The 24095-nt window shown below is 48.6% G+C and overlaps 1 protein-coding gene across 1 annotated transcript in view; it reads left to right on the top strand.

Moving 5' to 3' along the window:
- Nucleotides 1–1218: 1218 nt before the first annotated feature.
- Nucleotides 1219–24095, top strand: part of KCNQ4 (potassium voltage-gated channel subfamily Q member 4) — a 120271-nt gene continuing 97394 nt past the window's right edge. The window contains exon 1 of the mRNA XM_063140549.1: nt 1219–1520. Coding sequence (XP_062996619.1) covers nt 1219–1520 — 302 coding nt within the window. The remainder of the gene's footprint in view (nt 1521–24095) is intronic.

The following is a 24095-nucleotide window of genomic DNA, read 5'->3' as shown; positions in this document are numbered from 1 at the left end:
CCAGGCTGCTGTCGAGGGCACAGGAACCAGCCCGACCGAGGGTTTTTGGGTCAGTTGGCAGCCTCTTATTTAGGGGAGGGGGACACACACATGGGATCAGGACGGTCTCCGCGGCTTCTCTGCAGGCTTCATAGGCGGGAGGGAAGGCGGGCTGCGAGAGGGACGGCAGCTGGCGTCGCAGGGGGCGCCTCGCAAACCCGCGGCTCAGGCCTCCCTTCTCGCGCCCCGACGCCCACCGAAGCCCAGGCAAGGGCGTCGAAGGGCCCGCGCATGTTTGCAAAGCCCCGCTCGGGAGCCCTGGGCCGGCGCGGCCTCTTACCGCCGCCTCAAATTGAAACACGCGCTTCAAGCCACGCCTGGTCGAGGCGGGCGGCGCCCGGCGGCTCTCCTTCCCGGGGCCGGAGAGGCAGCAGCAGGGCGGGGCTCGGCGGCCGCCTCCTCCTCCTCCCCCCCACCCGAGCCGAGGCTCTGGCCGGGCCGTCGGGAAGGCGAGCCGGCGAGGGGCGGAGAGAGCGCGAGGCGGCGCGCGCGGTGGGGGGGGGGGGGAGCGATGCCATGTGAGTTGGAGAAGCAAAAGGCAGGTGGGAAACCCGGCAGGATGGAGAGCGGCCGAGGGACGAGGAGGGGAAAGAGCCGCCCGAGGCAGCAGCGGCGGCGGCGGCGGCAGCACCACCACCGCCAGGCGCTGCCGCTTCTGTGCCCCGCCGGCTGCGCTTCTGACACTGTCCAGCGCTCCGGAGCGTAGCGCCGCGGGGAACCTGCAACTCTTCTAAACTTGGGCGTAGGCGGAGAAGCGGCGGCCGCGACCGAGGCGGGGGAAGAAGGGGGGAAGCCGCGCCGCCAGGCGGCTCTCCTCCAACCAACCAACCCCCCCCCCCCATACACGCACTCGCACGCCGGGCCAGCCCCAAGTTCCCTGGATGGCCTGAAGCAGCGGCGGAGCCGGCCGGGCCGAGGCGGAGAGCGCGCAACTCCTCTTGGCCAGGGTCCCGCACGTGCGCCCGGGCGCAACGCGTTTGGGGCTGCGCCTGGGAGCGGCGATCTCCGCCCTGCCGAGCCGAGCCGAGCAAGAAGGCGGCGGCAGCGGGGGGGGGGGGGTCCCGGAGGACCCTTGGCCGGAGCCCCTCCGGCTCCGGCCATGACGCCGCCGGGCTGAGTGACCCGAGGGCGCGCCCCTCTCCCATGCCGTGAGCGGGCCCCCGCCGGCTCCCGAGCGCCATGGCCGGGACTCGCGGCGGCGGGGAGCGCTCGACGCTGTCTCAGGCCACGATCCCCGGCGGAGGCGAAGCCCAGCGGGAGGAGTTCGTGGCCCTCACCGCGGTGCACACGGAGAAGACCGAGGGGCCCGCCCCCGGCAGCAGCCCCCGGCGCCTCGGGCTCCTCGGCACGCCGCTGCCCGCGCCCCGGGGGGGCTCCGGGACCCGATCCGCGTCGCACAAGCGGTACCGGCGCCTGCAGAACTGCCTCTACAACGTGCTGGAAAGACCCCGCGGCTGGGCGTTTATCTACCACGCCTTCATGTGAGTAGCGCTGCCTCCCCGCGACCTCGCCCCCTCCGACTTCGCCCGAGGTCCCTAATGTCTGCACGCCCCGGCAACGATTGGGGTGCCTCGTGCCTGCTTAAACCCCCTGGGACTTACTTCCTAGTGATCATGGATAAAAGATCGGGCTGTTAACGGGATGCTTCTCTGGAAGGGAAGTTCAAAGATGCCCGAATCCCCCACACACCTACCAGTTGGTGACCTTGACCTATCTTGTAAATACCTTACTTAAGGGAAAGTGAAGTTTTTCAGGTGTGGGGGTGTGAGCAAAGCATCAGAGGGTAGTTTCACAAGCCAGGGTTGGATCCTACCAAAACTTGGGCCACCCTGCTGGTGAATGTGACCAGCGAGAAGGCTGCTGCGTGGCAGGTATCTTTTAGCCCAGTCTTCCCCGATCTGGCGCCTTCCAGGTGTTTTGGAGGACAACTTCCAGCATTTCAGAACCCTGGAGATGCCGGCTGGTGCTGATGGGAGAGGAAGTTCAAAACAATCTGGAGGGCACCAGGTTGGGGAAGGCTGTTCTAGCCTGTATCTATAGGTCTTGTGCGATACACCTGCGAAATGCAAAACCAGATTTAAATGCCGCTTGCTGAGGCTGCATTTGCCGGCAGCAATGTATATGGCACTTGGGCAGTGGCACGCAAGTGCCGTCCACCAGTTCTTCAGAACCTGGCCCCTTTAGCGTATGAAGGGATGCTGAAGTCGGGGCATGAAGTTGCCTCTCCATCACCAGACCCTGGCGGGTCCCACCACAGGATGCCCTCCCTCGCCCCCAGTCCTCCTGTGATGTGCTAGACCAGATGTACAACTCCCAGAATGCCCCAGCCTGGGAGATGCAGTCCAACACATCTGGAGCGCCCCAGGTTGAGGAAGGCTGTGCTAGACCCACCCTGTGGAAATCTTTGCTTCCTGCGGCTCCTCCGTTGTCGTCCCCCCGCCCTGCCTCGGAGCTGATCCACGCCGGCAGCCGCCTTCCTTGGCCTTCTCCACTCTTGCCAACTGGCCACTGAACATCTGAAGGGGGTCCAGTGAAAAGCATCACTTTTGAGGTGAGAGTTAATGTGGTGTAGCCTGGACTTAAAAGGTTTCACCTGGACTGGGGAGACCAGGCACCAAGAAACTCATCCTGTGGTGTTGGGCCAATTGCCAACATTCAACTAACCTTCCACCCGGGATGTTGTTCAAGAGCAAATGGCGTGTCCCGCCCATCTTATATCCCACACCCCCAACCATTTTAGAAAAAGGGGTTGGGATAGAAAAGTGTGGGGAGCTCTCCCGTTGCTTATTTTTATCTTGAGCTGTGCCAAAATGTGACTGACACGATTCACTCGGGCAATTCCTTGTTTGATGCCTCAGTCATCAGGTGAAGCGTATATACTTGACTGGCCTGGAATGCATTTAGAACCAAAATCCCCCTTGTTACTGAGCAACGTAGCACTTTTTGGGGTTTGGTACGATGAAGAGCCCTGTGTAAGTCAGAACCCTGCACATCCATTTTACTGACCAAAGTTCAGATGGGAAGATAGGTATTGTTGTACCTGCGTTGTGGCTCTTATTATTAGGGCTAACACATGTGATCTGCTGCCTGTATCCGGAAATCCTTCCCCAATAACTTTTCTCCAGGTTTTAGCTGATGGGCTAGCTGCCTCTTCAGTCCCTTGACCCACCCTCAGGATTGGGTGCGTATTAAAAATAGCCTGTGTTTAATCTGGTTTCCCAGTGGCCTCCCACCTACAAGACTGACCAGGTCCAGCACTGCTTAGCTTGAGTCTTGGAGGCCTCCAGACTATTCTCTGCGCCCTGTTTTCGAAACTACCTTTATCTGGAGTGATTACTCATCATTAACGGCACGTGCATGCAGGCTGTACCCATGCTTTCACCATCCAGGGAAAGAGTTGTAAAAGGATTCATCTCGTTCCTTCTGTGCACACTCTGGATGGAGTGAAGATTTTGCTTCACTTTGGTGACTGTAGCTATGAAACCAGGCTGATAACAGATCTGGGGTTGATTGGGAGCAATTGGATATGGGGCTCCCTTGGAGAACATCCTGATCAAAGCCATGGCATGTAGCCACCATCTCCACCACTGCTCCCCCCCAATCGCTCCCCCCCTTCCCTCTTTCATTTAACTTGTGGGGAGGGGAGGGTTTTCTGGCCCTCTGGATGATGTTGGACTCCAATTTTCATAGCCAACTGTCAGGGATAATGTAGTCCAACCACATTTGGAGGGCCAGACACACATTGGTTTCCATATTGTGGATTGGGACCTTGTACTGGGTTGGATTTGGGTTGCATGTTCGAGGATGTGAGGGCAAGTGAACTTTGGGCCACACGTTGGATCCAAAATCAAAGCGAAGTTCTACAGACATGTCTCCATTGTTCATATAAATCAGGGATGGAGGATGCGTCATCGTCCAGATATTGGACTGCAGTTCCCATCAACCTTCCCTATTAGCTGTATTGGCTAGGGCTGATGGGAGTTGCAGCCCAACCACATCTGGAGGGCCCCATGTTCTCCATCCCTGATATATATGGCGCTACCAATGTGCTTTACAGAGCCGCATAACAAAATAGATAAGTCTTTGCCCCAGGGAGCTTACAATCTAAATGTTGACAGCGCAGGGGGAAGAGCAGCAAGGGGTGCCTGTGTACAAAGGCAGTTTGCATAGACCACTGACATCTGAAATATTTTTTTAGGCCTCCTCCTATCATCTTGAAAGACAAGTCAGATGCAGGATTGGGAGGCGCTGGCCGCATGCATTTTCATTGGCACTAGCGATGGAGGTGGAAAGGGCCAGAACACTTTTAAGTGTTGGTACCAGGTGGCTTTATTTTATCTACTTCTGCTTCTTGGGGTTTGCAGTCTTAATATTGCAACAGCAGGCAGGAATCTAGGCTCAGAAATGGCTGGCCCCATATAACCAGTTCCAGAATCTGGAATTGGGGCACCCAGAGCTGCATTGGTGTGGCATTTCCCTAAGACATGGAAAGTGCAGCAAGCACACACACCCACACCCACACACACCGCATGACAAGTTGGATTTAGTACAGGTCCTGATATTTTTCACTGCTTAATTTTAGCCAGAACTCACCCCTGGGGCCTCTGAGCTCAAAATCACTCCCTCCTCTTGTCCAAGGACTTGTTTCTCAATGTCAAGGGTGGCCTTGAAACATGTAAAATAGCAGATGATAACTCTGGGCATGTGCAGAAGGCCATACATATCTGTGACGATGCTTCTGAGATGCATCAGCGCCTCTCATCTCAGAATAATAGAATCATAGAATAATAGAGTTGGAAGGGGCCTATAAGGCCATCAAGTCCAACCCCCCTGCTCAATGCAGGAATCCACCCCAAAGCATCCCTGACAGATGACTGTCCAGCTGCCTCTTGAAGGTCTCCAGTGTGGGAGAGCCCACCACAGAAATGTGGTGGAGGTTGGTCCTCCAGGTGGAACCTCCTGATTCAGAGGCAGGATACCTCTGAGCACCAAGTGCTGGGCAACAACAGTCCCCCTGGGGGTGATGGGCTTTGTAGTCCAACATATCTGGAGTCAGTGGAGGCTGGTGGCTCTATTGCCAGTGGGCAGTGAATCTGCTCCGGGTTTCAGTCTGAACTCTAAAGGCGCTATCGCATCTTGGATAGCGCCTTTAAAGTTCTGACTGAGAGCTAGTGTGGTGTAATGGTTAGAGTGTCGGACTGGGAATCAGGAGATCTGGATTCTAGTTCCCACTCGGCCATGGAAGCTCACTGGGTGACTTTGGGCCAGTCACAGACTCTCAGCCCACCTCACAGGGTTGTTGTTGTGAGGGTAAAATGGAGAGGAGGATTATGTACACCACCTTGAGTCGCTTGGAGGATAAAAGGCAGGGTATAAATGCAATAAATGAATAAACCTGGAGCAGATTTGCCAGCCCACTGACACTGGAGCCACTAGCCTCCCCTGTCTGGAGGGCATTAGGTTTCGGAAGACAGTGGTGGAGTCTGTTACCTTTGCAAAAGATGCTCTAGCCAACACTTCCTGCCCTGGAGGACAAGCATGTTTACTCTTCTGTTCTGGAAAGACTGGTTAGGGCTTTTTGGCAAGTTGTATGTTGCCTGCACCAGCCTTTCCCATCCTGGTGCCCTCCAAAAGTTTTGAACTTCAACTCCCATCAACCCCAGCTGGGGTGCCCAATGGTCAGGAATGCTGGGAGTTGTAGTCCACACATCTTACAGGCACGACACTGGGGAAGGCTGGTATAGACAATAATTGCCTTAATTATTTTGGCATTTAAATCTGTTTTAGCTTCAAGCTTTGTTATTTTGCAACTTGTGTTTTTATGTTGTATTAATCCTTCTATTGTTGTTATTGTGGTTGAATTTTAGATTGCTTTGTTTCTTCTTCTGAGTCTCCCTGAGAACTTTGTTATATGGTGGCGTGTAAATACTGTAAGTAAAATAAATAATACAGATTAAGGTGTTTGGCTAATGCTAAACTGGCTTGGGTCAGACGGCAAACCTCAAAAATGCTCTTGTTGTGATACATGGCAAGATTCTGCAATCTTCCTAAAGAATTCATTCAAAAGCATAACATGTGGTGTATTGATTTCTGGCATTTTAGAAGTCCTCCAATTTCTGTGTAACCAGATATGATTTTTGTACAACACACTTCTAATTAGCTAATGCTTTTTCTAGCATCCCATAGGGAGGAAACATGGAGCCTGAGTTTCCGTGGTAACAGTTCTCACTACACTTTCATGTAACAGTAAACCAGGATTCCTGGGTAATCCTGGTTTATCATGAACGAACTGTTTGCACGTCATGCAGCCTGTTCACTTGTGCTTTGCTCCTCCTGCCTGGGGCGAACAGGTGAGCAAACCAGGAAGCCATAGTTTTGGATTATGTCCAAAATGGGGGTCCTGGTTTGTTGCTCCCAACAAGCCAGGACCCATAAACCAGCGACATGTTAATTGTAGCATGTTTGGGAGCAACAAACCTAAATCCCAGGTTCAGATGTAACGTGAAGCTGTCCCTTCCTAATTTACCTGCTCATGTGAGCAGGGGCAGCAAACTGGCTGCATGAACGCATGCTTAGCTGATTCATGGTAAACGAGGATTTGCCATGAATCCTGAGATTCGGTGGGGCCTTTTCTGTGGTGCCCCCCAGTTTATGGAATGCCCTCCCTAAAGAAGTCTGCCTGTTGCCTGGTCCCACTGGCTGGGGAATGCTGGGAGTTGTAGGAATTTTTCTGTCTAAACACGTATAGGACTGTGCCCATAATGTATTGTTATTGGTTTTTATCATTAGTTATATTGTCGTTTGTTTGTTTTTTACTTTTGTTTTGCATGCCGCCCTGACAGCTTCAAGTAGAGGGGGGCTCATAAATTGGATGATGATGATGATTTAGTAAGTGTGAACATGGCCAATGCTTCCCATCCTAATTTTTTCAAATCATGATTTATTTCCCAGCATATGTTCTAACCAACTTCCAACGATTGCCAAGTTATTCTTTTCTGTGCACTCACCTCCATTTCAGGAGTTCCAGAAACATGCTCTAAATCATTCCAGGAACTCCAGTTTGATGGTGCAGTTCCATCATGTGGCAAAGACTCTGCCCTACTTCATAGGGTAGCACAGTGTTAGAAATGGTACAGAAAAGACTAACTAAAATGATCAAGGAACGGGAGTTACTTTCTATGTGAGCAAAGGCTAGAATGTGTGGGGCTCTTTAGAAGGAAAAAAAGACTCAAGGTAGACCGAATAGTGTTTTATAAAATGATGCATGGTGTGAAGAAAGTAGACCAAGAATGTTGGTCTCCCCCTCCCACCCACCCCTCCTATATCCTGTGCTTTGTACTCTCAATAAATTTGCTGGCCGTTATTTCAAGACAGATGCAAGGAAGTTCTTTGTGCAACCCATGAATAATTTCTGGTACTCTGTACCCTAAAAAGCCAAGAAAAAAATGTGTGTGTGCGTGTGGCAAGAAAAGCAGAGAGATTATTAGCTGTAACTATCCTTGATAACTGAACGGAGCTTCCATGTACAGAAGCAATCTACCTTTCAGTACTAGAGACCAACATCCTTTCATGTTTCGTTTGTGAAATTCCAGGGGCTTCTGCCTGGGCACTGCTATGGAACCTGGAAGCTATGCAGTATAATTCTTTGGTTGTGGTATTATTATTTTTATTATGCTTGTTTTAATAATCACAATTAATAATAATTAATAATATTTTTACTTTGTCTTTTGGGGTGTATGCCTTCCCAAGGCAAGTTATAACAAATCAATACAACACAACATAAAAATCCCAATATTTCAAAGAGTAATAAAAAAAAGCAGCAAATAAAATAGTTCCTAAATACAATGTCCATAAAAGCACCTAAATGCAAACTGCAATTTAAAAGAAGTCTGAATGGGTTTCTCTGGGGAGGGATTCCGGAGATAATGGGGCAATAGAGTCAAAGGCCCGGTTCGTAATACTCACTAACTTTGCTGGTTTCACTGCTAGATCAGAGAACAAAGCCTTGGACGCTGACCTTACGATTTGGACAGGTGCGTATGGCTGTAGGCAGCCCTACAGATAGCCTGTTCCTAAACCATTTAGGGGCGAAGGCGGCCAGGGGTCCCAATCTTGGTCCTTTTAGGGTGCTTCAAGTCACCGCTGCACCAGTCTTGACTCCCATTTCTCTGCCTTTGGCTTTCTGCATTGCACTGCACACATTATTGTGGAAATGTGATTCATGATGTTTAAATTTCCAAAGTCAACATTCATTTATTTATTTTTTGTTCTTGTCCAAGAATGTGATGAAATCTTGTATTATTGTATTTTTTTTTAAAAAAATTGTTTTAGAAAGCCTCCTTGTATCTTCTTAACTCCTGTTTTCGTAATCTTTTGCGTTTTGCCATGTTTTGTAGCTCAAGCTGCTCTGCCCTCGTGCCCTCCAGATGTGATGGACTACAGTTCCCAGCGTTCTCTAGCCAGCCAGTAGTCCAACGCGTCTGCAGGGTGTCAGGTTAGGGAAGGCTACTGTAGCTTTACTAGCACAACCTTTTCCACTAATTCCTTCCTTTCCTTTTCCTTTGAAGAAGAAAAAAAACAAGGTAGTCCATTTATATATAAGCCTCCAATTCGGATAAGAATATAACGGCTTCTCCAAGCTCTTCCTGGTTCTCGATAGAGAGGACGTGTTTTCCCAGCTCCGAATTTGAAAAGTTGTTTGGATGTTTAAGTAAGATGGTTTGACGAGCTCTTCGGCTTTCCCAGATTGGAGAGACGCAGGCTTCAAATCGCAGCAGTTTATCCTGCCTCCCTCCCGCCTCCATGTAAAAGTCTCTCTTGGCATTGCAAATAAGCAACAGGGATCAATTAAGGAGGCAACTGGTGAAAAACCTACTTAAAAGTTGAGGACGTGCTATTTATGTTAGTGCAGGCGCTGGGCTTGTTTGGAGTATCTCTGCTTAGTTTAATTGTGCTGGAGGAAACAAAAGATTTAAACCCTAATCTGTTTCACCCTGGGAGACGCGGCCCTCTTGAGTGAAGACTTCATTTGTATCTCCTTCCGTCTGAGGCTCCGTGTGTTTACTTTGCCCTGTCTTCAGCAGGGCTTACTAGGGAGTAAAGGTGCTTAGTTAGGAGTGTAGCCCTACAAATTCCAACGGGGTTCAAAGGGAGCCAAGATACGGAAAAGAGCAGGGATCAGAGTTTTTATGATCCCTTAGCTGTTTGCAAAGCAAATGGAATTATATTTCTGTAAGTGAGCGCCCCTCTGCTTTCAAATTTATAATAAACACTCTGGATAATAAATGGTAGAGGTAAGCTACTGTTCTCCTGATCTTCTGCAGTGATAGTGGAAGAACACTTGACAAAATTAAAATGGCATATCAAAGGCAATCCTTGTTGTTGAGGGTTGCATAGCCAGTGGAACTCCCTGTTGCTGGATATAATTTTGCAGTATTGCCCAACTATGCATGTTGTTCTACAGCACACTCCCTGTAATGCTAGTTATGGGAACGAGGACAAAAATTGGCATAGTTCTAAAACTTCCTAGCTAACATCTTCAAATGTCACACAGAGGAGGGCCAGGATCTCTTCTCGATCATCCCAGAGTGCAGGACGTGGAATAATGGGCTCAAGTTACAGGAAGCCAGATTCTGGCTGGACATCAGGAAAAACTTCCTGACTGTTAGAGCAGTACAACAATAGAACCAGTTACCTAGGGAGCTTGTGGGCTCTCCCACACTAGAAGCATTGAAGAGGCAGCTGGACAGCCATCTGTCAGGGATGCTTTAGGGTGGATTCCTGCATTGAGCAGGGTGTTGGACTCAATGGCCTTATAGGCCCCTTCCAACTCTACTATTCTATGATTCTATAATTCTATGATCTATTTGATTTCAGTTGTACTGCCTGTCCCGTACAAAAGCCTTGGGAGGCAGATAGCAATACATGAAACGCAAATTTAAAATGCTACTCTAGAATTTAAAAGAAAATTCCACTCATGCTGATCCAGTTTCCATACCATCACCCCATTTTATTTATTTATATACTACGTTTGTATGCCATTCCATAACAGAAAGTTCTCTGGGCAGCTTTACTACAAACAAGCATAAAGAATTTACATGAGAAATGACGTGGGGGACCAGAAATTTGAAGCAACATAGGAGGGCTTTCTCCGCTGTGGCACCCCGGTTGTGGAATGAGCTCCCCAGAGAGGTCTGCCTGGCTCCTACACTGTACTCCTTTCGTCGCCAGCTGAAGACCTTTTTATTCACTCAGTATTTTAACACTTAATTTTAACTCAAATTTAAATTATACTGTTTTAACTCTGTATTTTAACCTTATATCAATTGTGCTGCGGGTTTTATCCTGGTTGTGCTTTTTATATTATATTTTGTATTTGTATTTTTAACTTGTTGGTTGTTTTATGATGGTTTTAATTTTTGTGAACCGCCCAGAGAGCTTCGGCTATTGGGCGGTATAAAAATGTAATAAATAAATAAATAAATAAATATGTCAAGAAACAAAACTCACAGCAACCCCAGAATTAAAACACAGATTTTAAAATTGCCCAACTTATCTGGGTGGACAGAAAGGTCTTTTCTTTTTCTTTTTTAGTACCCAAAAGACCACAAGGATGAATGAACCTCACTGGAGAGGTTATTCCATAGTAAGAGGCCATGTCCAAAAATGGCCTCTCTTTGGTAGTTTCTTGGTAGGGGTCCTTGAAGCGGGACCTCTGGAGAAGATCTTAGGGTTTGGTAGATATGTATAGAAGAAGGTGATCTTCCTGTTAACCTGGGAAATGTCTACATGAAGGGTTTTCCCCGGGGTGGCTTTGCAGTAGCAGCACGTCATCTATATAACACAGCCGCCATTGCGAAGCCATCCAGGGGCAAACCCTGGGAACTCTGCTGACGAAAAGTCAGGCACTTATCCTGACTTTTTTGGCAGTGGAGGCTTGTCACAGCCCATGGCACTCCCTGATTGGTCACCAGGGGCTGTTGCTCAGGAGAGCCTTGTGCACCTTGGGGGGGAAATGGGAGGGGGAGGAGAGGAAGGGCCTCCATTCCTCCCCCTTTTTTATTGTATCAGCTGCGCAGATGCAGATAATAAAAATAATTTAAAAGGGTGGGGGAAGGAACGAGCAGCCAGAGGGAGGAGAGGTGGTTCGGGCGCCCGGCATCCCTCTCTCTGTCCTCCTGGCTGCTTCGTTCCTGCCCCCTCTTTCCTGCCCCCCTCAGCGCACTGGGGAAAGTTCGCACTTACTTTCTTTCCTGTGCAGATGCTGGGAAGGAACACAAGTGTGGGAGCCGGGAGCTTTGTGGCGCCGAAGTGCCACCGTCAAGATGGGGGCCTGGTCTCCAGCCCTTTGGGGCTTTAAAGTTTAAAGCCAGTGCAAGAACATAAGAGCCGTGCTGGATCAGACCAAGGGTCCATCTAGTCTAGCACTCTGTCCACACAGTGGCCAAGCAGCTATTGACCAGGGGGCCACAAGCAGGTCAGGGTGCAACAGCACCTCCCACCCATGTTCCCCAGCAACTGGTGTGTATAGCATTACCCCCTCTCGTATTGGAGGTAGCACCTAGCCATCAGAACCAGTAGCGATGGATAGCCGCCGCCTCCACAGGTGTTAAATTGGGTCTGGAAACAGATTTGTAGTCATTGCAGTTGATAAAGCACAGGCGTGATATGTTCAGATTACCCAAGTCCCAGTCAGTAATCATGCTAATAATTTATTTTGGTTCAGCAGCAGTGCCTGAAACATTTTTAAAGACAGCCCCACCTACAAACCATTGGGATTGCCTGGGTATGTGGATGAGGGAGGGGGGCACATTGATATACGTTGTATCGGCTGGCCTTTGCAAATTAAAAGAGGTTGGGTGTTAAAATGCTGTACACTTTACTCATAATTTTGGGTTTACTTGGTGTCTAAGTTAGCTTTTTGGGTATGGAAGAGCTCTAGTAACATGGGTAAGAGGCTGAACTATAAATCAAGAAGCCTCTACTGTATTTCTTCGATTCTAAGACACACTTTTTTCCCTAAATAAGCAGCTCTAAAAATGGGGTGCGCCTTAGAATCGATGGCGTCTTAGAACCAAAAAATATGGTAGTTCAAATTTCAGCACTGCCAAGAAGATAAGATGCATCATAAGATGCCCTTAATGCAAGCTACTCTCTCTCAGCCTCCAGACTCCCATCTGCAATACTGACCTACCTTACAGGACTGTTGTCAGAGTTACAACAAGAACGTGTAGCTGAAGTGTTTGATACACTTAGGGCTGCATTCCTGTAGCCACTTAACTGGGAGTGAGCACCATTGAACGCAGTGGGACTTACTTCTGAGTAGATTTGTATAGGATTGCACTGTCAATGTGTTGCATCAATGTTTGTTGTTGCATTCATTATACCCAAGTATAAATCCATCTATAATTTGGGAACTGGCTGCCTTAAACTGCCCATCTCTTCTGCTGCCCCCTCCCTCCCTGGTGCATGAATTTAAATTTGCTAAATCTTTCTTGCTTCAAACCTTGGCTTCAAAGCCAGGGTCACCATGTTCATGTCTGCTATTGAAGATGCTTGTTTGGAATTATTTTGTCTGTTTTAGCTGTTGGCTTTTTTATTTGGCTTGTGCTTATGTCGGAAGACTCAAGACTGGTAGCAGGATTTATTTTATTTTTTAAAAGCTGAAAATATATTAACTAGCTCTAAAACTTGGGAAAGGGAAGCCCCAACACCCTAAGCAAATGATGGGATAAATCTTCCTCCTCCTCCTCCTCCTTTTTCCTTTAGTGTGGTTGTTGTTGCCAATAGATGTACAGACAGTTACTTGTTTTAGTTTGGAGCAGTTTGGGCCACCTGCTCACAGTTTTCTACACTATGGTGAGATATACTGCATTTCTGTTAAAATTATTATAATAATTTCTAAATTAACATTTATGCATATGCAAAAGTTATGCAAATTGATAAAAGTCTGTTATGTTGGCTACAGGTGCGATCTTAGGCATGTTTAGACAGAAAACAAGCCTATAGCATCCAGCATGTCCCAGCCAACCATGCTGCCTGGCTGGGGCATGCTGGGAGTTGTAGAACTTTCTTCTGTCTAAACATGCATAGCAAACAAACTGAAGCTGAATCCAGACAAGACAGAGGTGCTTGCTGTCAAGGGCTCTGACCTAGGTTTGGAGGTGTGTCAGCCAGTTCTGGATGGGGCTACACTCCCCCTGAAAGACTGTGTTCGCAGTTTGGGGGTGCTCCTGGATCCGTCGCTCCAAATGACAGCCCAGATAGATGCAACAGCCAGGAGTGCCTACTATCAGCTTCGGCTGATACGCCAGCTGCGCCCCTTCTTAGAGTCAGAAGACCTAAAGACAGTAGTGCACACGCTGGTAACCTCAAGGCTTGACTTCTGCAATGCGCTCTACATAGGGCTACCATTGTACCTAGTTTGGAAACTTCAACTAGTTCAAAATATGGCAGCCAGGTTGGTCACCAGTACATCTAGGGGTGAGCATATTACCCCAACATTAAAATTAGGGGTGTGCATGGACCCCCCGCTCCGCTTCACTTGCAGATCCGCCATTTTCCGGATCGGGCCGCTCCGCCCCGCCCCCGCTCCGCCCACTTCCGCTCCGCTCAGCTCGGAGCTCCGGATCCGGATCCGGAGCTCCGTTTCCCCCCCCCCCATAGGCTTGCATTGAAAGCTAAAAAATTATACAACTTTTTTTCTGTTCAAGTTAGAAACCTCACGTTTGGCACCATGACACCTCATGGGGGTATACACACACACGCCAAGTTTCAAAGCAATCCCATCATCCCTTGATTTTTGGGGAATTTTTGAAAATCGGGCACCCCGTTCACACCCCTTTCCATAGCTCCGTCAATTTGCACGTTAGAAACCTCAAACTCGCCACCATGAAAGCTTATCCAGGGATACATACGCACGCCGAGACTCAAGGCAGTCCCATCATCCCCTGATTTTGGGGGAATTTATGAAAATCCAACACCCCTTTCCATAGCTCCGTCAATTTTGCACGTTAAAAAAAAACCTCAAACTCACCACCATGAAAGCTTATCCAGGGATACATACGCACGCCGAGACTCAAGGCAGTCCCATCATCCCCTGTTTTTTGGCGGGGCTTAAACCTGCAAAATTTGGAACTTCCAAAACTCCAAGTGAGCGCAGGAAGGACTTCTCCCCTGAGTCAAAGCCACACACACACAACATCCCTGCGAGGTGGGCAGGGGAGGAGGGAGGGAAGGCAGGCAGGCATGCAGCTGGCATTTCTGGGGGCATAAGGAAGTGAGCCAAGGATAAGCCAGTAATGCATATAAAATTGAATAAATCAATAAATAAACAAAGGAGGGGTGGAATTAAAAGCAGCAGTGTTGCTCAATAAACAGCAAGAAGATTTTTTTAAAAAAGGCTGTATCTGTCTTTTACCAGCAATAGGGGGACGTGCCCAGGGGAGGGGGAAGCAGCTGCCAGTTCAACTCAAGACAGCCACCAACAGCTCTGAGATTAAGAAGTAAACGCTCACTTCAACTCATAACAGGCATCGCTCCACCACTAAAAAGTGAACATTCACTTCAACTCATGATAGGCATTGCTCCACCATTTTACTCTCTTTGGAAGGCTCTAATGGCCTTCCAGTGCAGGAGAGAGTGGGGGCACGTCCACAATAAGATGCCCTAGGGGAGCTCATCCCCTTGCACCACATCTTTTCAGTTGTTCCCCAAAGTTAGGGTGGGGAGCAGTGCTGTGTTTCTATCTCTTATTCTTGGCTTAGTATATGATTTCAGGTTGTGTTTGTGCATTTGGTGGGGCTACTGTGTTAAAAAACACGGGGAAAAGCCCGTTCAGATGAAGAAAGAGAAGTTTCCCAGAATCCCAAGTTACCTGTTTTGCCTATGCCCTCCTCTAACTTTGGGATCATCATGACCAGGAGCTGACTCTGCCCCTCAGCCCTTTGAAAAAGGTATTTTCCCCGCTGATTTTTTAAAAACTTCTAGCGAGCGACCCGTACGACGCAGAAAGTTGAGAGTAGTCTCAAAATGACCCCCATCCACGACTCTCTGTGCACAAGAATTTTCAGAACGATAGCTTAAACGCCCCCCCAGTTATCCCCGATTCTTTCCCTCAATGCAATCCTATGGGCGAAAAGCCGAAAACGCCGTTTGAGCCGCACGGTTGACCCGATTTTCAAAAAAAATAGCACGCGACCCACACAACGCAGAGAGGTGAGAGTGGTCTCAAAATGACCCCCATCCACGACTCTCTGAGCACAAGAATTTCCAGAACGATAGCTTAAAAAACAACCTAGTTATGCGCGATTATTTGCCGCAATGCAATCCTATGGCGAAATGTTTTCAAGATGGCGACCGGAGCGCTCCGCCTGAACTAGGAGCTCCGAAAAATGGTCGCTTCTCTTCGCCTTGCTTCTAGGGGTCCGCGGTCTGCTCCTACTCCGCCTCTGGGTAAGGCGGAGCAGGCCAATCCGCTACTGCTTCTACGCTCCTAATCGGAGCGGATCACACCCCTAATTAAAATCACTCCACTGGCTGCCAATTAGTTTCTGGGCAAAGTACAAAGTGTTGGTCATTACCTTTAAAGCCCTAAATGGTTTGGGTCCAGGTTACCTGCGGGATCGCCTTCTCCCATACAGTCCGCCCCGCACATTCCGGTCTTCTGGGGAGAACTTACTTCAGTCAGCTAAAACTAGGCTGACGTCAGTTTCCCAGAGGACCTTTTCTTCTGTCGCCCCCAGATTGTGGAATGGCCTGCCGGAGGAGATTCGTAAAATGAACTCTCTGTGTGATTTTAAGGCAGCTTTAAAAACTAGCCTTTTCTGGCAGGCCTATCCAGATCAATGTAAAATCATGATTTTTTAAGATGTATTGATTCCTGTTCTAATGTTGTTCCCCGCCTTGATCCAAAGGGAGAGGCGGGTAAGAAATATATTATTATTATTATTATTATTATTATTATTATTATTATTATTATTGTGCCATAAGAGTGGGAGCTGGACATCCTGGGTTCAAATCCTGCATATTCCATGAACTCGACAATTAGCTTTAGGCAGCCCGCCATTTCTCATCTCATTTTCTCATCGGGACGTGATAACACTGGCCTGTTTTAGGGGATTTCTGTTGAGCAAACCTAGGATAAGGTATGTGTGATGCTTTGAAGGTGTGCTTTGAAATGTGCCGAATGAATGCCGAGTTTGATTAAAACAAGGTATCTACTCTTTTATCTTCCCGCCCCTTTGCAAATGTGGGTGCCGCGTGCCATGTGTATCTGAATTTGTTAATTTCATTAGCAAATGCTGTTCTTAGCAACAGTAGAAGGGAGACAGGACAATTCATCAAGCGGTGACTTTGGAAGGGAGGCAGGCTCCGCGCGCCAGGGCACGCGCAATGACGCGCGATTGGGTTAGTGGCGAGCAGACCGCCTTGTGTCTAATTGTTTTGTAAAATGCACAAAAGCGTTAATGATCTATGAGTTAATAGCACTGGGTGGCGATGGTGGTTTCTTGGTTTCAGCAGAAAGGATAATTAAGCAAAGCAAAATAGGGGCCAGCCGGCCACTGAACTTTGCATCGCTCCTGGGCTGGGTGCAAAGAGATGGTGCTAATTTGGCCGGGCTGGGAGGCGCAGTTGCTACACAAAATCTGAGATGATTTCCCCTCTTTCCCACCTAATTAGATAGCTCATCGTCTTTGAGCGCTCGGGTTGCAGCAGGTTTTGAAGAACGCAGGAAGGCTATAAATCAAAGAGCAGGTGTTACGATTCCCCTGTGCTGTGGGTCTTTTCTCTCTCTCTCCATCTCTCTTAACTGGGTTATTTTAGTTAGAGAAAAATATAAATACCCCACAGTAAATATGGTTTGCTGATGGTTGCTGATCTTTCTCCATTATATATGCACAGAAATCCACATTTGGGGCCAGGTTCACGGGAGGCTTAGTTTCAATTTTAACTGTTCCGTTCGCCCTCCTGATGCATGTTGTGCTTTTGGGGGGGGGGGTTGGTGCTACCCCTCCATCAGTTCCTGCAGCTAATGGGGACCAACTCAAGCCTCGTCTAGCACAAAATTCCATACGGAGCTTTATGCCTAGTGCAGAATTCAGGCTCTTGAGAATTTGGGGACAGGTTCCTAGCCCGCATATTTTTAGTGTGCAAGTGTGTGTGTAAATGCAGGTGTTTTTCCTGCCTGCTCATCCACTTGTGACTAGTCTCTACAACTGATGGAGCTGTGCACAACTGGGTTCCTGCTTGGAACCACCCTATCAGGAGTGCAGGGAGTGGTCAAGAGAAGATGGCAGTCGTAGAGTATGAAGTAAATGCCGCGGCAAGACCTGCACGGTCTTTTTTACTCGTTCTGGCACAGGCCCCTTTCAGATGTGGGGTGTCTGGCCCCTCCAAAGCTTCCGTGGCTCACGTCCTGCCAGCTCAGGGGGCTCGTTGCACGAAAGATGGATGGGCCAGGGCAGGACGGTAAGCAAATTCATTTGCTGTTCATTTACCATTTCTGATAGGGTGGCAGAGTGAGGCAGTCGACCCGGGCGGCAAATGCTGGGAGGCGGCAGCAGCAGCAGCATGTTGGAGGAGAGAACCGTATGCCAAGAAGCTGGCCCCGCGGCCCCTAGCCTAACCTGTTGCCTTCAGGTGTGGCGGAAGATGCTGCCCCACCCTCAGTGTTGAAGAAAGATTCAGCCACCAGCCCTGTTGGCTGTTGTGCATGGGGAGGGGCACCATCTTGGGCCAGCCCTGTTGTAACTTCTTCCCCGCGTTCCAGTTTTCAGTACTTTCCCCTGCCAGATGCTGCAGCCTCTGTCCAGCTGTGTCTGAGCATGTGAGCCGCCAGTGGGAGCAGCGGAGATGCTGGGCTGCCAATTCCCACTAGCCCTTAAAGGCATGATTGGTCAGTCTTCTGGGAAGAAGGACCACACCAGGGGTTCCAGAAGAGGTGTCCTGGCCGGCTTAATGGGGCCACTCCATTGGCTCTTGTGCTTCCCAATGTTGGCTTTCTAGGGTAGGAGGGGAAGGGGAACCTCAAACTGACAGTAAGGCAAATAACTGTATTATGACCAACCAAGAAGTCTCAAGATCGTGAGCAAGCTTTCAAGTTTGCTCATTATATTGTGGCATTTTCAAAGCTATTTGCCTACTGTCAGTTTGGGACACACACACACACTCACACACACACACACACACCCCTGTGGTCCAATACTAACACTGCTTCTACCATAGATGCTTCCATTCTGGGAAGTTGAAGAAATGCTTCCAGATAGAGTGAACTGGACCTGGGCTTTCTGTGAGTGTGGATGAGGTCTTGGGCCCTTATCGCTTGGATGTGCCCAGGACTGGCACCAAAAGTAGGCACGGTTGGGTCCTTGCTGAGGGCCCATACCCCAGCAGGGGCCCACAGGCAAGAGCCCCGAGACTTGCTCCTCCTCTTCACCACTGCAGCCTGCTTGTTCACCTGCCTCTTGCTCTGGCCCAGACAATGGTGGCGGTGAGGAGGAGCGGGAGCAGCAGACGCCCCGGCCTCCTTGCTCCCTGCCCGCCTGCCTGCCAAGCAATCATGTGGCAACAAGGAGGAGAAAGAGGAGGAGGAGGAGCAGCAAGAACAGCTGGTGACCGTGGTGGCGAGAAGGTGGGCTCACTGAGGGAGGGGCCCAGGGAGGGTGTCTTGCCCAAGAGTAATCCAAATCCCGGAGCCAGCACTGGAAGCACTAGGCTGGGGGTCTTGCTAACCAAATGAGTCCATGCCACAACTATTGATTTGGTTTGGGGAGGCTGAACATGGGTGAACATCATTCCAAATATACCTTCAGCAACGAGGGGGCAGCAACATCTGGAGGGGGGCAACCTTTGTCCCAGTGCAAGTTCTACAGTAAAGACCCCCCCAGAAAATGAATTTGCTGCAGAGCTTTATTCAGTGTTGCAGCAGTGTGGGTGTGTTGATTGTAAGATATATTGGAGATACACAGCAAGTGTATCTCTTAACGGTGCAGTCCTGCACAGTCAGGGGTCTGGAAACAAAGCCCTATGAAGAGAGACTGAAAGAACTGGGCATGTTTAGCCTGGAGAAGAGAAGATTGAGGGGAGACAGGAGAGCACTCTTCAAATGCTTAAAAGGTTGTCACACAGAGGAGGGCCAGGATCTCTTCTCGATCCTCCCAGAGTGCAGGACACGGAATAATGGGCTCAAGTTAAAGGAAGCCAGATTCCGGCTGGACATCAGGAAAAACTTCGTGACTGTTAGAGCAGTACGACAATGGAATCAGTTACCTAGGGAGATGGTGGGCTCTCCCACACTAGAGGCCTTCAAGAGGCAGCTGGACAAGCATCTGTCAGGGATGCTTTATGGTGGATTCCTTCATTGAGCAGGGGGTTGGACTCGATGGCCTTGTAGGCCCCTTCCAACTCTGCTATTCTATGATTCTATGTCTACTCAGAAGTAAGTCCCATTGAGTTTAAAGGGGCTTATTCCTAGGATTGCTGCCAAAAACTAACCATGCTGCGCCATCCAAAGTCACATAAAGGAACCCTGATATTGAGTAAAAACTTTCTTCTCTTATTCTGTTCTATGCTCTCTTAATTTATTGCATGACGTCAGTCTTTCCATTTTAGCCGCATGCCGTTCCTTGTTTAACCATGCGGGTATGGATGGTGCATTTGTGGTTTCCCACTTAGAAGTCACTAAAATCCTAGTTGCAAAGATTGACAGCCAGTTTCTTCAGAGGGCCCCCTCATGTCTGATAAATCACCCATTCTTGCATTTGGCAATGCAAAAATATCCGTTACATCAGCCTTTTCCAACTGTTGTCCTTCAAACGTGTTGGACTACAACTCCCATAATTCCTTAAAGGCCCAAAGTCCAAAACATCTGCAGCGCTCCAGGTTGGGGAAGGTTGTTTCATATAATCAAGGACTCCCACCCTCCTTTCCTGAGTAGGTCTTCTACTGTATGTGTTCAAAAACAGCATCATTAACACTATGCTTTCAGCTGTTTAGGTTATTTTTAAGTGAAAACAAATATTAATATACATACGGTTCAATCAGTCAGTCAGTTGAAAACTAAAAAGCAAAGCCTGTCTTGCAGGTCGGGGCTAATCAGTCACAAGTCCCTTTACATCAGCCTTCCTCAACCTGGGGCGCTCCAGATGTTTGGACTACAACTCCCAGAATGGCTGGGGCTTTCTGGGAGATGCAGTCCAACACATCTGGAGCGCCCCAAGTTGAGGAAGGCTGCTTTACATGGTCGTTATAAAGGCCAAATCAAATGTATTTCTTTTGACCAAAAGCTGTTGCATAAACAGAATTAAGATTATGTATGAAGTGCACTTTGCACACTTTAAATGGACTATATAATAAAATATATGCTGCAAGTATTTAATAACTTTTATTATTTGATTGATTGATTAAGTAAAACATTTTTATCCTGCTTCTCACCCCTTGGAGCGACTCACAAATAATAATCAATAAAAAACAAGGTAGTCCCTGTTCTCAGTCTAACAATCTCAAAAGACATGACAGAAGAGGAAAAAGGGCAAGGAGGGCAAAGGAGGCAAAGCGAGTGGTCTTTCGGCAGGGCTGGTGCAATGCCCTCTGCTGGAGTCTGCCAGAATATGAGCACTTCTCACTTAGTGGTGCTTACTAATGCTTGCAGCGCTTCACGTGTTTATCTCCTGAGTAAACAGAGGAGAGAGAAGGGAGGTTCCTCTAACGGAATAGCAACTGCTTAAGCAACAGGAAGCAGAGAGCAGAAGTAATTGGGCAGTTATTTCAGTGGAGGGGAGACTGGGGCTGCTTTGTTCATAAATGAAATGGAGGCAGAGGTGTATGCTGAGGTGTCCGGGGGCTTGTCCATATGGCTGTTTACACTGCCATAAATGTGCATCTTTCGATTTTCGGACAGATGATGCAGCCGCAAATACGAAGCCATCCAGGGGCAAAACCTGGGAAATCCGCTCCCCAAAAGTCAAGCATTTACCCCGGCTTTTTTGGCAGCAGAGGCGGCTCCACGGCTATAAAACAGTAAAAAAGAAGAAGAAAAGATTAAAATGGGGGCGGGGAGAGAGGAGGGTAACAGTGCTATTCTTCCCCACTTTTTTTTAATGATTTGAATATAATTTTTGGAGGACCGGGCAACCTCCATTCTGAATATGCGGACCTCCGCATAGTGTGCTCAAAGGGGGGACAGCTCCGTTCGGTCCTTTCCTCATGCCCCCCCCCACCTGTTCAAGTGGAGGACCAGGCAACCTCCAATCTGAATATGCAGTGCTCTGCATATTGTGCCCTTTAAATTAAAAAAAGGGGGGGACAGCCCCGTTCCTTTCCTCCCTCCCCCTGGGGACGAACGGCCCTGTTCCTTTCCTCCCACCACCACCATTTCTTTTTTTAAAAAAACTTTTCAGAGGCGCCGGGAAGGAAAATTTGCACTTGCCTTTCTTCCCGTGCAGATACCAGGAAGGAAGGCAAATGCGGGTGCAAGGTGCCAAAAGGCCTCCATATCGCCAGGGGCCAAGCTTGCATTTGATATTAGGGCGGCCAGATGCAAAAGAAAGCAGAGTTCCTGTACCTTTAACAGTTGCATAGAAGAGGGAATTTCAGCAGATGTACACCTGCTGAAATCACTTCTTTTACACAACTGTTAAAGGTGCAGACTCCTGTACTCTTTTGCATCTGGATACCCTGGGTGACAAAGCCCCAAGATGTAAAAGAAATGATGATGATCATCATCATAGAATCATAGAATAGCAGAGTTGGAAGGGGCCTACAAGGCCATCGAGTTCAACCCCCTGCTCAATGCAGGAATCCACCCCAAAGCATCCCTGACAGATGGCTGTCCAGCTGCCTCTTGAAGGCCTCTAGTGTGGGAGAGCCCACAACCTCCCTAGGTCACTGGTTCCATTGTCGTACTGCTCTAACAGTCAGGAAATTTTTCCTGTTGTCCAGCTGGAATCTGACTTCCTTTAACTTGAGCCCGTTATTCCATGTCCTGCACTCTGGGAGGATCGAGAAGAGATCCTGGCCCTCCTCTGTGTGACAACCTTTTAAGTATTTGAAGAGTGCTGTCATGTCTCCCCTCAATCTTCTCTTCTCCAGGCTAAACATGCCCAGTTCTTTCAGTCTCTCTTCAGAGGGCTTATTCATGATGATGATGATGATGATGATGATGATGATGTTTTATCCCTTGGAACAGCCTGATGTGTTTCAGCCTTGTCTCATATATTTCTGGGCCTTCTTCAGGGATTAATTTTTTTAAATGTAGCCTTTTTCAGAAGAGACTTCTGAAAAAATATCACAGGATTTATTCTTGGAGACATATATTTTTTCAGAGATCTCTGCAGGCTACATTTAAAATGTTTAACCTCGGAAGAAGGCCCAGAAACATTTGAAACAGGGCTGAAACACATTGGGCTGCTCCAAGGAATAAAACTTTATTTTTTACATCCCAGGACGTTTTCTCTCCTTTTCACCGTGTTTTTTTGATTTTTTCCAGTTTTGTCTGACTTTACCCTGGGTGACACCCAGTTATTCAGGTTGGTGAAAACCCACGCGGACTGCAAAGAGCTCCAATAGGGCCTCTTCAAACTTGGTGAATGAAAATACAGCAACAACACAGATGAAGTTCAGCGTAAAATAGTGCATGCTGGGGCAAAAAACTAAAAAGCTAAATGCAAACTTCTCACGATTTACCAGCTCATAATTACTGTATTTATTTATTTATTTATTTATTTATTTATTTATTTATATAGCACCAACAATGTACTTGGTGCTGTATAAAATATACAAATAAAACAGCGATACCCTGCCTAGAGGCTTACAATCTAAAATGCCGGGTGCCGAGCTCCAGCCCTAGCGCTATATGCAGGGCTGGTGCCAGACTATTTTGCGCCCTAGGTAAGGTGAGCTACTTTCACCCTCCCCCCCCCCCCCAAAATGCCATCTTTGATTTTTAAGAACATATGTTTCCTGGAAAAAATAAGAAGCACAAAACTTGAAACTGCTAAATTTATTTTAAAGTGCCAGAAATACGTCATGCCAATTATAGCAGACAAATTGGAAAGGAACGTCTATGGGTCTAAAATGCATTATTTAATAGGAATATCACCTCCAAATCATCCCCCCAACGCACACACGTCTGCGCACACACACTCAGCATCACTCACTCCAAACAAACACACGCATGAACACATGCATTCACTCAAAGACCCCCAGGCACCCCACTCACCCATACATGCTCTCTCTCTCTTCCGGGCGCGTTCCGGAAGTCCGAACATGGAGCCAACCCACGCTTTGGCTGGGCGGGCGGGAGGTGCCATCTCGCCTGCCCAGACCCAGCTGAATCCTCGGGCCGGGCCGGCTCACAGCCAACTCACGTGAGTGCTGCGTCCGGCGCCCCTCTTAGCTTGGCGCTCTAGGCGGCTGCCTGAGTGGCCTCTATGGTAGCACCGGCCCTGGCTATATGTTGTACATGGACTGATTTCATGTGCTCTGGGGAATAATTTCAAAATTCCCCTGCATGTGATCAGTCCAGACCTCCAGCAACAGTGCTCTGTCCTCTCTGTGGCAGCCCGTTGGATGGGGAGGGAGAGGGAGAGAAAAGAGAACAGGGGAAAGGGACAAGGGATGACGCCTCACTTTTGCCCTCCTCTGGCTTCGGCCCCATGGACCGCCAACGTGCAGCCCCCAACAGATTACTCATGAGGGAATGCAGCCCCCGAGAGAGAAAAGGCTGCCCGCCTCTGTTGCCATAAATGCAACCACATTTGGGGCAATTTGCTTTGCAAATCCAACCCAGCCCCCTCCCCCAAATAATCCCTTTCAGTTGTACGATGTCGCATCACACCTGGACCTCGCCAACGAGCTTGCAGTAAATGCTGCACCTTCTTTTAGAAACCCTGATAATTTTTTGACCCGGTTTGTTCTTGTCCGATCGTGCCCTTCTGTCTAACCAGCTCCTTGGGTGATCAGCGGTTAAGCGTCAGGGACTCATAGGATCTTCTTACGACTATTTTTTGAGCGCCTCTTTAACGAGCAGGAAGGTGGCATTCATGGCCCGCTACTTA

This window comes from Elgaria multicarinata, chromosome 13, assembly GCF_023053635.1.
Source record: "Elgaria multicarinata webbii isolate HBS135686 ecotype San Diego chromosome 13, rElgMul1.1.pri, whole genome shotgun sequence".
Lineage (NCBI taxonomy): Eukaryota > Metazoa > Chordata > Lepidosauria > Squamata > Anguidae > Elgaria > Elgaria multicarinata.
Note: the sequence above shows the minus strand (reverse complement) of the source record. Positions and strands in the feature narration are given on the sequence as shown.